General features: G+C 44.7%; 1 protein-coding gene across 8 annotated transcripts in view; it reads left to right on the top strand.

Moving 5' to 3' along the window:
* Positions 1 to 15452, top strand: part of IL16 (interleukin 16) — a 113325-nt gene that overhangs the window by 70885 nt on the left and 26988 nt on the right. For all 8 annotated transcript variants that reach the window (XM_070478219.1, XM_070478218.1, XM_070478224.1 and 5 more), the window contains 4 exons: positions 6510 to 6583; positions 8080 to 8296; positions 10259 to 10376; positions 10724 to 10856. In XM_070478219.1, coding sequence (XP_070334320.1) covers positions 6510 to 6583; positions 8080 to 8296; positions 10259 to 10376; positions 10724 to 10856 — 542 coding nt within the window. The remainder of the gene's footprint in view (positions 1 to 6509; positions 6584 to 8079; positions 8297 to 10258; positions 10377 to 10723; positions 10857 to 15452) is intronic.

The following is a 15452-nucleotide window of genomic DNA, read 5'->3' as shown; positions in this document are numbered from 1 at the left end:
TCTTTTTCATATTCTTCTCCATTATGGTTTATCACAGGATACTGAGTATAGTTCCCTGTGCTGTACAGTAGGACCTTCCTGTTTATCCATCCTCTATATACTAGTTTGCATCTGCCAATCCCAAACTCCCACTCCTTCCCTCTTCCAGCCCTCCACTGCTTTGACAACCACATACCTCTTTAGATAGTAGATCTTGAAAGTTTTCTCATCACAATGAAAAAAAAAAAACTTGTAACCAGGTGTGGTGACTAATATTAACTAGATTATGAGTTAAGCAAACTCCAGGAGATGGTGAAGGACAGGAAAACCTGGGGTGCTACAGTCCATTGGGTCAAAAAGAATCAGACATGACTTAGCAACTGAACAACAACAATATTGTGGTGATTATTTCTCAGTGTATAATATGCTGAAAAAAAATAAAAGAACTGAAAAACAATAAGGAAAGAATAGAACACAGTGAAAAGATAAATGTGAAAAAATAACTTAGAAATTAAAAAAAGTAAAGTCATTGAAATTTAAAAACAAACAAACCTTGGTGAATGGGTTAGACAGCAGATAAATGCAACTGTCGGGAGAATATGTGAACTGGAAATTATCCAGGAGGCCACACAGAGCAATGGAGAAGAAAAAGATGAGCACTAGAGAAACATGGAGAATAGGTTGAGAAGATCCAGAATAATCTAATGAGAATTCTAGAAAGAAAGAGCATCATGAAAGCAGGGGAGTGATAGGTAATGAGAGCATGGTTAAGAATATTCTATAATTATTTCAAAGCCCAGAATTTCAATATGAGGAAGCACCCCAATACATTCTAGTTAAACTTCAGGCTATTGAAGACAAAGGAAAAAGTATATTTAAAACAACCAGAGAAAAAAAGATGGATTGTCTATCAGTTCAGTTCAGTTCAGTCACTCAGTTGTGTCCAACTCTTTGTGACCCCATGAATCACAGCACACCAGGCCTCCCTGTCCATCACCAACTCCCAGAGTTTACCCAAACCCGTGCCCATCGAGTCGGTAATGCCATTCATCCATCTCATCCTCTGTCATCCCCTTCTCCTCCTGCCCCCAATCCCTCCCAGCATCAGGGTCTTTTCCAGTGAGCCAACACTTCGCACGAGGTGGCCAAAGTATTGGAGCTTCAGCTTCAGCATCACTCCTTCCAATGAACACCCAGGACTGATCTCCTTTAGGATGCACTGGTTGGATCTCCTTGTGGTCCAAGGGAATCTCAAGAGTCTTCTCCAACACCACAGTTCAAAAGCATCAATTCTTCAGCACTCAGCTTTCTTCACAGTCCAACTCTCACATCCATACATGACCACTGGAAAAACCATAGCCTTGACCAGATGGACCTTTGTTGGCAAAGTACTGTCTCTGCTTTTTAATATGCTATCTACGTTGGTCATAACTTTCCTTCCAAGGAGTAAGCGTCTTTTAATTTCATGGCTGTAATCACCATCTGCAGTGATTTTGGAGCCCAAAAAATAAAGTCTGACACTGTTTCCACTGTTTCCCCATCTATTTCCCATGAATTGATGGGACCAGATGCCATGATCTTAGTTTTCTGAATGTTGAGCCTTAAGCCAACTTTTTCACTCTCCTCTTTCACTTTCATCAAGAGGCTTTTTAGTTCCTCTTCACTTTCTGCCATAAGGGTGGTGTCATCTGCATATCTGAGGTTATTGATATTTCTCCTGGCAATCTTGATTCCAGCTTGTGCTTCTTCCAGCCCAGCATTTCTCATGATGTACACTGCATATAAGTTAAATAAGCAGGGTGACAATATACAGCCTTGACGTACTCCTTTTCCTATTTGGAACCAGTGTGTTGTTCCCTCTCCAGTTCTAACTGTTGCTTCCTGACCTGCATATAGGTTTCTCAAGAGGCAGGTCAGGTGGTCTGGTATTCCCATCTCTTTCAGAATTTTCCACAGTTTATTGTGATCCACACAGTCAAAGGCTTTGGCATAGTCAATAAAGCAGAAATAGACGTATAATGGACCCATAATTAAGTGACTGCAGATTCAGCAACAGCAATCAGGCCCGAAAGTCATGTTAAAAATACAGAAGTGGAGGACTTCCCTCGGGGTCCAGTGGTTAAGACTCTGTGCTTCCACTGTAGAGGGCACAGGTTCAATCCCTGGTTGGGGAACTAAAATCCCACTTGCCTTGCAGTGTGGTCAAACAAAACAAAACAACAACAAAAAAAAACAAAACATAGACTGTGCTGTCTGTTGGTGTATTGAATAGATTGAATGAATGGGAGAAAGTGATTTTCCGTGCACATAAAAGTGGATTTCTAGATACAGAAAAAATTCTTCTCTTAGGTGTGTTAGTGTTGTGGAGACAGGACTTGGAGTAAAAAGCCCCCAGTCCTAATTCTTGTTAACATATGAACTTCAGACTTCTCTGAGCTCACTTTCCTCTTCTGTAAGACAGGATCTTCATGGCATTCTGGAAACATCACATCCAACCCACATTTAGTAAGTACTAGGGAGGCCTCACCCAGAACTGGCCCTGGGGGTACAGCGTCTGCTGTTACAAAGCCCCATCTTCAGGGAGGGACTCTCGGGCTATCAGTAACCACTGGGATGATGAGAGCTCTGAGAGTGGGAGGTGCCAGGTGCCCCAAGAGCACAAAATCGGAAGAGACTGAGAGGTTAAGAGTCAGTAGCTGGCATCTTTGTCTGGTTTTGGAATTAGGGTGATGGTGGCCTCATAGAATGAGTTTGGAAGTTTACCTTCTTCTGCAATTTTCTGGAAGAGTTTGAGTAAGATAGGTGTTAGCTCTTGTCTAAATTTTTGGTAGAATTCAGCTGTGAAGCCATCTGGTCCTGGGCTTTTGTTTGCTGGAAGATTTCTGATTACAGTTTCGACTTCCTTGCTTGTGATGGGTTTGTTAAGATCTTCTATTTCTTCCTGGTTCAATTTTGGAAAGTTATACTTCTCTAAGAACTTGTCCATTTCTTCCAAGTTGTCCATTTTATTGGCATAGAGCTGCTGGTAGTAGTCTCTTATGATCCTTTGTATTTCAGTGTTGTCTGTTGCGATCTCTCCATTTTCGTTTCTAATTTTGTTAATTTGGTTCTTCTCCCTTTGTTTCTTAATGAGTCTTGCTAATGGTTTGTCAATTTTGTTTATTTTTTCAAAAAACCAGCTTTTAGCTTTGTTGATTTTTGCTATGGTCTCTTTAGTTTCTCTTGCATTTATTTCTGCCCTAATTTTTAAGATTTCTTTCCTTCTACTAACCCTGGGGTTCAAAAAAGAAAACTACAGGCCAATATCACTGATGAACATAGATGCAAAAATCCTTAACAAAATTCTAGCAAACAGAATACAACAACATATTAAAAAAATCATACACCATGACCAAGTGGGCTTTATCCCAGGAATGCAAGGATTCTTTAATATCTGCAAATCAATCAATGTAATACACCACATTAACAAATTGAAAGATAAAAACTATATGATTATCTCAATAGATGCAGAAAAAGCCTTTGACAAAACTCAACATCCATTTATGATTAAAACTCTCCAGAAAGCAAGAATAGAAGGAACATACCTCAACATAATAAAAGCTATATATGACAAACCCACAGCAAGCATCACCCTCAATGGTGAAAAATTGAAAGCATTTCCCCTGAAATCAGGAACAAGACAAGGGTGCCCACTCTCACCACTCCTATTCAACATAGTTTTGGAAGTGTTGGCCACAGCAATCAGGGCAGAAAAAGAAGTAAAAGGAATCCAGATAGGAAAAGAAGAAGTGAAACTCTCTCTGTTTGCAGATGACATGATCCTCTACATAGAAAACCCTAAAGACTCTACCAGAAGATTACAAGAGCTAATCAACAAATACAGTAAAGTTGCAGGATATAAAATTAACACACAGAAATCTCTTGCATTCCTATACACTAACAATGAGAAAACAGAAAGAGAAATTAAGGAAACGATATCATTCACCATTGCAACAAAAAGAATAAAATACTTAGGAGTATATCTACCTAAAGAAACAAAAGACCTATACATAGAAAACTATAAAACACTGATGAAAGAAATCAAAGAGGACACAAACAGATGGAGAAATATACCGTGTTCATGGATTAGAAGAATCAACATTGTCAAAATGGCTATACCACCCAAAGCAATCTATAGATTCAATGCAATCCCTATCAAACTACCAACGGTATTTTTCACAGAACTAGAACAAATAATTTCACAATTTGTATGGAAATACAAAAAGCCTCAAGTAGCCAAAGTAACCTTGAGAAAGAAGAATGGAACTGGAGGAATCAACCTGCCTGACTTCAGACTATACTACAAAGCCACAGTCATCAAGACAGTATGGTACTGGCACAAAGACAGAAATATAGATCAATGGAACAGAATAGAAAGCCCAGAGATAAATCCACGAACCTATGGTCACCTTATCTTCGACAAAGGAGGCAAGGATAGATATACAATGGAAAAAAGACAACCTCTTTAACAAGTGGTGCTGGGAAAACTGGTCAACCACTTGTGAAAGAATGAAACTAGAACACTTTCTAACACCATACACAAAAATAAACTCAAAATGGATTAAAGATCTAAATGTAAGACCAGAAACTATAAAACTCCTAGAGGAGAACATAGGCAAAACACTCTCCGACATAAATCACAGCAGGATCCTCTATGACCCACATCCCAGAATTTTAGAAACAAAAGCAAAAATAAACAAATGGGACCTAATGAAACTTAAAAGCTTTTTCACAACAAAGGAAACTATAAGCAAGGTGAAAAGACAGCCTTCAGAATGGGAGAAAAGAATAGCAAACGAAGCAACAGACAAAGGATTAATCTCAAAAATATACAAGCAACTCCTCCAGCTCAACTCTAGAAAAATAAATGACCAAACCAAAAAATGGGCCAAAGAACTCAACAGACATTTCTCCAAGGAAGACATACAGATGGCTAACAAACACATGAAAAGATGCTCAACATCACTCATTATCAGAGAAATGCAAATCAAAACCACAATGAGGTACCATTACACGCCAGTCAGGATGGCTGCTATCCAAAAGTCTACAAGCAATAAATGCTGGAGAGGGTGTGGAGAAAAGGGAACCCTCTTACACTGTTGGTGGGAATGCAAATTAGTACAGCCACTATGGAAAACAGTGTGGAGATTTCTTAAAAAGCTGGAAATAGAACTGCCATATGACTCAGCAATCCCACTTCTGGGCATACACACCGAGGAAACAAGATCTGAAAGAGACACGTGCACCCCAATGTTCATCACAGCACTGTTTATAATAGCCAGGACATGGAAGCAACCTAGATGCCCATCAGCAGATGAATGGATGAGGAAGCTGTGGTACATATACACCATGGAATATTACTCAGCCATTAAAAAGAATTCATTTGAATCAGTTCTAATGAGATGGATGAAACTGGAGCCCATTATACAGAGCGAAGTAAGCCAGAAAGATAAAGACCATTACAGTATACTAACGCATATATATGGAATTTAGAAAGATGGTAACGATAACCCTATATGCAAAACAGAAAAAGAGACTCAGATGTATAGAACAGACTTGTGGACTCTGGGAGAAGGCGAGGGTGGGATGTTTCAAGAGAACAGCATCGAAACATGTATATTATCTGGGGTGAAACAGATCACCAGCCCAGGTTGGGTGCATGAGACAAGTGCTCGGGCCTGGTGCACTGGGAAGACCCAGAGGGATCGGGTGGAGAGGGAGGTGGGAGGGGGGACCAGGATGGGGAATACATGTAAATCCATGGCTAATTCATTTCAATGTATGACAAAAACCACTGCAATGATTTAAAGTAATTAGCCTCCAACTAATAAAAATAAATGGAAAAAAAAAAAAGAGTCAGTAGCTGGGACTTCCCTGGTGGTCCAGTGGTTAAGAATCTATCTTCTAATGCAGGGGACACGGGTTCGATCCCTGATTGAGGAACCAAGATCCCACATGCCACAGGGCAACTAAGCCCACTCATGTCAACTAAAGAAAGCTTGTGGACCACAACAAAGACCCAGTGCAACAAAAAATAAAGAGATGGTAGCTGGAAAATGTAGGAGACACATGTTGTAGTTGAGAAGATCCAAGGAAATAAGCACAGAGCTTCACAGATGACAGTGGAAAGGCAGGTGTATGATGTTTCAGCAAACGGTCCAGGGGAGAGGGCGGCATGAGGGGCTGAAGCTGGAGGGGAAGAGGTGAAGCCAGGAGGTGGACAGGGAGCTGACTGGGCCAGGCCTTGGCTAAGGGCCCTGGGTCCCACCCTGGACCGTAAGAGGGGCCAGAGAAGGCTCAGCCCTGCTGCCCTGCCCGCCTCTCATTGGGAGAGACCTGGGTGAGTAATGTGCTCTGTGGTGGTTTGTGCATCACACAGAGAGCTGGACAGGGGGTGGGGGAGGGCACTAGAGTTTAAGGTGGGGGTAACGCCCCCTGTGGGGGCCACACTCTTCTCAGCTACGATTCCTCCCTCCTCCCTCTCCCAACAGGTGATGAAATTCTGGAACTCAATGGGGAATCGATGGCTGGCCTGACACATCAGGACGCTTTACAGAAATTCAAGGTGACCGTTTGTTGTCCCTCTCTGGCCAAACGCTGGGGCCTCCAGACAAAGGAATCGAGCTCCCAACATCACCCTCCTTACTTCAAACCTACACACGAACCATGGACTCCTTTGCATGGGGCACCCCACTGACACCAATCTTGGCACAGTGCCCAAAAGAGGCCTCATTCAGGAAATCACAGTGTGGTCAGGACTGTTGTCAGAGGCCACATCAACTATCTAAGGTTTATAACACTGTTTCAAAATGTTCTGCCGAGAAGGCAATGGCACCCCACTCCAGTACTCTTGCCTGGAAAATCCCATGGATGCAGGAGCCTGGTAGGCTGCAGTCCATGGGGTCTCGAAGAGTCAGACATGACTGAGCGACTTCACTTTCACTTTTCACTTTTATGCATTGGAGAAGGAAATGGCAACCCATTCCAGTGTTCTTGCCTGGAGAATCCCAGGGATGGGGTTACACAGAGTCGGACACGACTGAAGTGACTTAGCAGCAGCAGCAGCAAAACATTCTGTGTATTTCTGTTACAATCTGTTTTAAGTTTTGAAGACAGTCACTGAAAGGTATTTTCTGAGTCTCTGACTAGTTAGTTCAAGACTATCTTTTTGGCATATATATGTATATATGTAGTATTTGTACACACATGTTCAGTTGTGTCCAGTTCTTTATGACCCCATGGACTGCAGCCTGCCAGGCTCCTCTGTCCATGGCATATCCCAGGCAAGAATATTGGAGTAGGTTGCCAATTCCTTCTCCAGGGAATTGTCCGGACCCAGGGATTGAACCCGTGTCTCTTGCATCTTCTGCATTGGTGGGAGGATTCTTCACTACTGAGCCACCTGGGGATGGGCTTCCATATAGCTCATCTGGTAAAGAATCCACCTGCAATGCAGGAGACCCCAGTTTGATTCCTGGGTCAGGAAGATCCACTGGAGAAGGGAACAGCTACCCGCTCCAGTATTCTGGCCTGAAGAATTCCACGGACTGTATAGTCCATGGGATTGCAAAGAGACACGACTGAGCAACTTTCACTTTCACCTGGGAATATATGTGGTATATAAGATGTCATATCCATATTCAGACATACAAATATATATCATGTATATGTATACATGGGCTTCCCTGGTGATTCAATAGTGTAAAAAAAAAAATCCCCCTGTCAGTGTAGGAGAAACAGGTTTGATCCCTGAGTCAGGAACACCCCCTAGAGAAGGGAATGGCAACACACTCCAGTATTCTTGCCTGGAGAATCCCATGAATAGAGGAGCCTGACAGGCTACAGTCCATGGGGTCCCAAAGAGTCAGACGTGACTGAATAACTAAACAACTGCATATGTATATACAGGTTTCCATATCACACACACACACACACACACACTGCTACATGTTCTTCAAAAAAGTGTTCTTCCGCTACTGTTATTTACAAAAAAATAGTAATAAAGAAAATATCGGCCTTGCCCTGAGCTGCTGCTCTAAGCTGTGACCCTGTCTATTTCAGCAAGCCAAAAAGGGGCTGCTCACCCTCACGGTCAGGACCCGCCTGACGGCCCCCCACTCCCTGGGCAGCCACCTGTCACCCCCACTGTGCCGTTCCCTGAGCTCCAGTACCTGCATCACCAAGGACTGCGGCCCCTTCGTCCTGGAGAGCCCCGGGGCGCCCGCCAGCAGCACCAAGCCCAACGACAGGATCCTGGTGGAGGTGTCGCTGAAGAAAGGTAGGCAGGTGCTGCCTCCCGGGGCCTCACTGTCCTCCTCCACCCTCTGACTGGACCCCCCACTTCTGAGCTGTCTCCCAGACTTTCCTAGGGGGAATCAGGCCGGGCTGCTGTCCTTAAACAGATTTTTGTTGTTGGCCTATAGTTGCCTTATGGCTTCCCAGGTGGCTCAGATGGTGAAGAATCCACCTGCCAATGCAGTAGACGTGGGTTTGGTCCCGGGGCCAGGAAGTTCTCCTGGAGAAGGCAATATCAACCTACCTCACTGTTCTTGCCTGGGAAATCCCATCTACATACAGTCCATGGGGTTGCAAAAGTCAGACACAGCCAAGCGACCAAGGACACACATGGTTGCTTTACAATATTGTGTTAGTTTCTGCTGTACAGGAAAGTGAATCAGCTGTGCATATACATATATCCCTCTTTTTGGGGTTTCCTTCCCACTTAAATCACCAGAGAGCAATGAGGAGAGTTTCTGTGCTCTACAGTAGGTTCTCATTAGTTAGCTATTTTATACATAGTAGTGTATATATGTCAATCCCAGTCTCCCGGTTCATCCCACCTCCCTTTCCCCCTTGGTGCCCATACGATTGTCCTCAATGTCTGTGTCTCTGTTTATGATTTTCCAATATTTTATGATTATTGTTTAGCCCCAGGGTCTAGGGCTCTGTTTGTTAACAGAAACCCAGGACACAGCATCCAAATTCAGTCAATTCAGTCAGTGTGTTCTGGTGCAGTGGTTAAAATAAAACAGAGTGAAGCAAGCACAGGTCTCTCTCTCATGCATACACACACATACACACACACACACACGACCAGGAGTTACAGCTCTATGGCTAATCTGCTGGGACCTTGGATAGGTCACTTGCCCTCTCTGGGATCTTTTTCTTACTTGCAACAGAGAATTGAGATGCTTTCACACTCAGACATTTGAAGATCAACATCCAGTCCCTTCACCACTCAGGGTGGATGCTGACAGCGACGGGCTCAGCAGCCCCTCCCCGCCAGAGTGCAGCCAGGCTGAGACCTGGAGGGTGAAGAGGAGGTGGCCAGCCCAGACTGTTGGGAGAGAGGGAAGGCCAGTGTGCCTGCAGCAAGGTGGGAAGGGTGAGAAGTGGTTTTGGAGCCCTTGGTGGGGACAGAGAGAAAGAACCTGCAGGCCTTTGTAGTTTTTTTGTTGTTGTTCAGTTGCTCAGTTGTGTTTGACTCTTTGTGACACCATGGACTGCAGCACACCAGGTTTTCCTGTCCTTCACTATCTTCCAGAGTTTGTTCAAATTCATGTCCATTGAGTTGGTGATGCCATCCAACCATCTCATCCTCTGTCACTGTCTTCTCCTCCTGCCCTCAATGTTTCCCAGCATCAGGGTCTTTTCCAGTGAATTGGCTCTTTGCATCAGGTGGCCAAAGTATTTGAAGCTTCAGCTTCAGCATCAGTCCTTCAGTGAATATTCAGGATTGATTTCCTTTAGAATTCACTGGTTTGATCTCCTTGATTGATTCTCTGCTAATTGCAATTGGAAATCCTTGAGGGACTTCTGGGTACTGTCTCCATGATAAGCTATGTTCCAGCCGTACTGGCTGGCCTCCTTTTTGGTTCTGCAACCTGGCCTGCTCTCCTTCCTTCTTCCCTGCCTCCCATCTTCCCTCTTTCCTCCTTCCTTCCCTCCCTCCATCTGTCCCTTCCTCCTTTCCTTTTTCCCATTTTTCCTTCTCCCTCCATGTCTTCCTTCCTTCTCTTTCCCTATTTGATCTCAGCATCCTCATCTGCCTTGGTCACTAGTTTCTGACCCCCGAGCAGTGCCTGTTCACAGTGATGCTCTGTGACTATGCATGTAGTGAATGCATTGATCAATAGGAGACACCAGCTAACCCAGGACAAGTTTGGGCCCCTGACAGACCAGCGCACACCTGGTCTAGTGCAATCACAAGCCTCAGCCTCCACCCTGTTCTCTCTTCCAGAGGCTGGTGTCGGGCTGGGCATCGGACTGTGCAGCATCCCCTATTTCCAGTGCATTTCTGGCATCTTCGTTCACACACTGTCTCCAGGATCCGTGGCACATCTGGACGGTCGACTGCGGTATGTCCCGATCATGTTTTGGAGAAGATCTTAGGGAAGGAATTCCTTAGTGTGTCAGGAGATTGATCGGAAGATGAGATCTTTAGAATTGTCCAGCGATAGCTCAGAACCTTGATCCTCAAAGTGTGGTTCCTGGACCAGCGGCATTGACATCCCTTGGGAATCCCTTGGACATGCAGAATTCCAGGGCCCTCCCCGACTCACTGAATTGAAACCAGCATTTTTAGGAGATCCCGGGGTCTCATCACGTAGCCTAGGAAGGAGTGGGGACTCAGCCTTGGGGACTCAGCCGTGCACACACCCTGTGAATGAGCTGCCTGACGGCTCCCTGTTGCTGCCTTTTGCAGATGCGGAGATGAGCTGGTGGAGATCAACGACTCCCCCGTTCACTGCATGACACTCAACGAAGTCTATGCCATCCTGAGTCACTGTAACCCGGGTCCCATCCCCATCATGGTTAGCCGCCATCCGGACCCACAGGTGACTCCCCCTGAGCATCCTCTCCCTCCCAGGCCCACTGTCACAGGACTCCCATAGGAACAAGAAGTGGATGAACATGCAGACATTGTTAACTGAGTTTGAACCAAACATCTGTACTAACAAGTTTCTGCAGCAGAAGTCCTATGCAAGCTCCTAGAAACTGAGGCACTTGGCATTAGCTCAGGGAGGTTCTTGTAGCTGATTTATAGGCCCGAGGGCTGGAAAACATAGACCCAGAGTTTCTGTTAACAGGTAGAAGAGATTCACTCGTCCATGCATCCAGCAGGTCCCCACTATGTGACTCTCTGGAGCTGGGTGCTGGGCACACAGGGAGAGTGAGTGAGCTCATAGCACACAGTTCTGCCCTCCAGATCCCTACATTCCCATGAGACTGGCAGAGAAATGATTGCAATATTGCAAAATTGCATGGTCGGTACTATAAGAACACAGGGATACAGAAGGGAAGGCTAGATAAAAGCAAGATGTACAGAAGTTAGTTTTCTCCAGGCAAAGACTTTGTGGAAGGTCATTCCAGGCAGCAGGGACACAGAGTTAAGTTGCAGAGTTGTGAAGTCACCTGCCGTGGAAGGAGGGAGGGGTAGCTTTTCAGGACTGGGTGCAGAGACGGGAGCAGAGGGTTGAGAATGGAGTTTGGTGAGGCATTGGGGTCACATGCCAAGGGCTTTCCACAGCATGCTAAGGTGTTTGCATTCTATGGGTGGTGATGAGCTAGGGGAGTCTGAAGCTCTAGCTGTAACATGTTCTGATTTTTCTTCTTACCCTTTGATTGCTCTGCAGAGGACAGGATGGAGTAGGTGGAGTTGGAGTTTTTCAGAGGAAGGAAACAGATGATGGGGCCTGAATTAAGCAGCAGATGTGGGAGGAGAATATAGCAGAAGGGGCAGCAGAAGGCAACATGGAAAGAATCAACAAAATCTGCTCTTGGGGACTTTCCTGGCAGTCCACTGGTTAAGGCTCTGCACTTTCAATGCAGGGGGTACAGTTTCGATCCCTGGTCGGGGAACTAAGATCCCACATGCCTTGTGGCATGGCCAAAAAATAAACAAATAAATAAATGAAATAGACCAGCAACAAGGATTTTAAAAACCATCTTCAATTCCCAGATGTTGAGGGAATAAAAGAGATCTATTGGCTGATTAGGTTTGGGATAAGAGAGAGGGGAACCTAGGAGGACTGGAGTGGTTTTAGACTGAAAGATGGAGCGAAGGCAACACCACAGCCAGAACAGAGAACTGGAGAAGGGAGTGTACTTGGGAGGAAAGAGAATTGTTGAGGCAGTCCAAGCTCGAGTTGGAAAAGAATTTCCAGACACAGAACAGTTCAGAAGGGAGTGAGTGTTTTAAGAACAAAGAGCAGAGATATGTGGGCAATGGGAGCACAGCAGGCCAACCTCCAGGCAGACCTGGCAGACCAGGAGGAGCCTACAGTTTCCGTGGGTTGATAGTCAATCTTTATAGCCTCAAGACAAAGAAAATTCCTGCTGGACGGTTGGTGTTAGGCGATTGGTTGGGGCGCCATAGGTTGTTTACTGGAGTGGGCATCTTTGCCTAATTGGGAGTCAGGAAGTTTGTTAGTGATGATCAGGAGGCTTTTGGCAAAGCCAAAGGGGTTCAGTCAGCTTCAGAGGTGACCTTGATTCTGGGCTTCACTTCTGAGGAGGCCTAACACCTGTGACCTTGGGGCAGAACTCAACAAGAATGATCTCAGTTGGGGACCAGTAAGATGGAGGCACTGTAGGGTGTTTAGTTAGACAGGCTAGCAGGCAGTTAGCTTTAGGACTGATAATGGTTGACTTTAGAAAAGGCAGAGGAACCAGAGATCAAATTGCCAACATCCATTGGATCACCGAAAAAGCAAGAGAATTCCAGAAAAACATCTACTTCTGCTTTATTGACTATAACGAAGTCTTTAACTGTGTGGATAACAACACACTGTGGAAAATTCTTAAAGAGGTGGGAATACAACTTACCTGCCACCTTACCTGCCACCTTACCTTACAGACCACCTTACCTGCCTCCTGAGAAATCTGTATGCAGGTCAGGAAGAAACAGTTAGAACCAGATTTGGAACAACAGACTGGCTTCAAATTGGGAAAGGAGTACGTTAAGGCTGTATATTGTCACCCTGCTTACTTCTATGCAGAGTACATCATGCGAAATGCTAGGTTGGATTACAAGCTGTAATCAGTATTGTTGGGAGAAATATCAATAACCTTAGATATGCAGATGACACCACCCTTATGACAGAAAGAGAAGAAGAACTAAAGAGCCTCTTGATAAAAGTGAAAGGAGAGAGTGAAAAAGTTGGCTTAAAACTCAACATTCAAAAAATGAAGATCATGGCATCTGGTATCATCTCTTCATGGCACATAGATGGGGAAACAATGAAAACCATGAGAGACTTTATTTTCTTGGGCTCCAAAATCATTGCAGATGGTGACTGTAGCCATGAAATTAAAAGATGCTTGCTCTTTGGAAGAAAAGCTATGACCAACCTAGACACCATGTTAAAAAGCAGAGACATTACTTTTCTGACAAAGGTCCATCTAGTCAAAGCTATGGTTTTTCCAGTAGTCATGTATGGATGTGTGAGTTGTACTATAAAGAAAACTGAGTGCTGAAGAATTGATGCTTTTGAACTGTGGTGCTGGAGAAGACTCTTGAGAGTCCCTTGGACTGCAAGGAGATAAAATCAGTCAATCCTAAAGGAAATCAGTCCTGAATATTCATTAGAAAGACTGATGTTGAAGCTGAAGCTCCAATACTTTGGCCATCTGATGCGAAGAACTGACTCATTGGAAAAGATCCTGGTGCTGGGAATGATTGAAGGCAGGAGGAGAAGGGGATGACAGAGGATGAGATAGTTGGATGGCATGACCAACTCAATGGACATGAGTTTGAGCAAGCTCCGAGAGTTGGTGATGAACATAGAAGACTGGTGTGCTGTAGTCCATGGGGTCACAGAGTCAGACATGACTGAGCAACTGAACTGAACTGAGTGGCTGGCAAGTGAGATGCAGGTGGGAGTTGGGAAGTGCAGCCATGGGCATGGGTGTGATGACTTTGGGGACCCTGGTGATAATCACCATCAGTCTTTACTTCACTCAATGTGTTCCAGGTGGGTTTGCCAAAGACCTGACATACACAGTGGCATTTAGTTGTTGTCCAACTCTGAAGCTGGTGTGATTTTCCCCTCCATCTCACAGATGAGAAAACTGAGGCTTAGAAGGGAAAAGGCACTTGCCCAATGGTGGAGCTACGAAGTGGAGAGGCTAGGATTTAACCCCATGATAGCCTATGTTATTAATTAGTGGATTTCTGAACTCCCAGCAGAAATAGGACAGAGAAGGGGATGGTGGGTAACATCCACACAGGCCTGTGTGGCAGGGTTCAAATGCAGCCCTGCTTAGTTAGTGAGCACTGACAGTGAGCACACTGGAGGAAATATTTATGTATTATTTGGCTGCACTGGGTCTTAATTGCAACACGTGGGATCTTCTATCTTTGTTTCAGCATGCAGACTCTTACTTGTGGGTGGAATCTAGTTCCCTGATGAGGGATGGAACCCTGCAGTGGGAACACAGAGTCTTAGCCACTGGACCACCAGGGAAGTCCCCAGTCTTAGCCATTTTGAAGCATGGAGTCCAGTGATGTGATTGACATTCACATTTGTTTTGCAGCCATAACCATCAGCCATTCCCAGGACTCTTCATTTTGAAGAAGTGACACTCTCTACCCCTTAAACAGTCCTCATACCCCGCTCTGGAGATGACTCTTCTGCTTACTTTCTGCCTCCCACTGTGTCCCAGAGCTCCCACTGTTTGCTCTCTGATTTTGACAACTCTGCATACCTCATCTAAGTGGTGTCATATGTGACTGGGCTCTTTCACTTAGCATGGTGTCCATTAGGCTCACCTGTGCTATGGACTGTGTCAGCATTTCCTTCCTTTTTAAGGCTGAATAAGATTCCATTGTATATAGAGGCCATATTTTGCACATCCCTTCATGTGTTGATGGACACTTGGGTGGCTCCCACCTTTTGGCTATTGTGAATCCTGTTGCTATGAACCTGAGTGTGCAAATACCTATTCGAGTCCCTGCTTTCCATTCTATGTGGGTAATATACAGAAGTAGAATTGCTGGATCATATAGTAATTCTATTTTTAATTTTTTGAGAAACTGCCATACTGTTTTCTATCTTGGCTGTCTCATTTTACATTCACACCAGCAACACACAAGTGTTTCAATTTCTCCATATCCTTATCAACACTTGTCACTTTTTGTTTATTTATTTATTTTAATGACTTGATTTTTAGTTTTGGCTGCACTGGGTCTTTGTTGCTGTTCAAGGGCTACTCTCTAGTTGTAGGTTGCACTCTCTACAACCCTAGTTGCACAGGGTTCTCTTATTGCAGAGGATGGGCTCTAAGGTGTGTGGGCTTCAGCAGTTGTGGCCCATGGGCTTAGTTTCCCTGAGGCAATTGGGACCATCCTAGACCAGGGCTTGAACCTGTGTTCCCTGAATTGGCAGGCTGATTCCTAACCACTGGACCACCTAGCCATCCTCATGGGTGTG

The sequence above is a fragment of the Odocoileus virginianus genome, chromosome 16, assembly GCF_023699985.2.
Source record: "Odocoileus virginianus isolate 20LAN1187 ecotype Illinois chromosome 16, Ovbor_1.2, whole genome shotgun sequence".
Taxonomy (NCBI): domain Eukaryota; kingdom Metazoa; phylum Chordata; class Mammalia; order Artiodactyla; family Cervidae; genus Odocoileus; species Odocoileus virginianus.
This window is presented reverse-complemented; position numbering and strand designations above follow the sequence as displayed.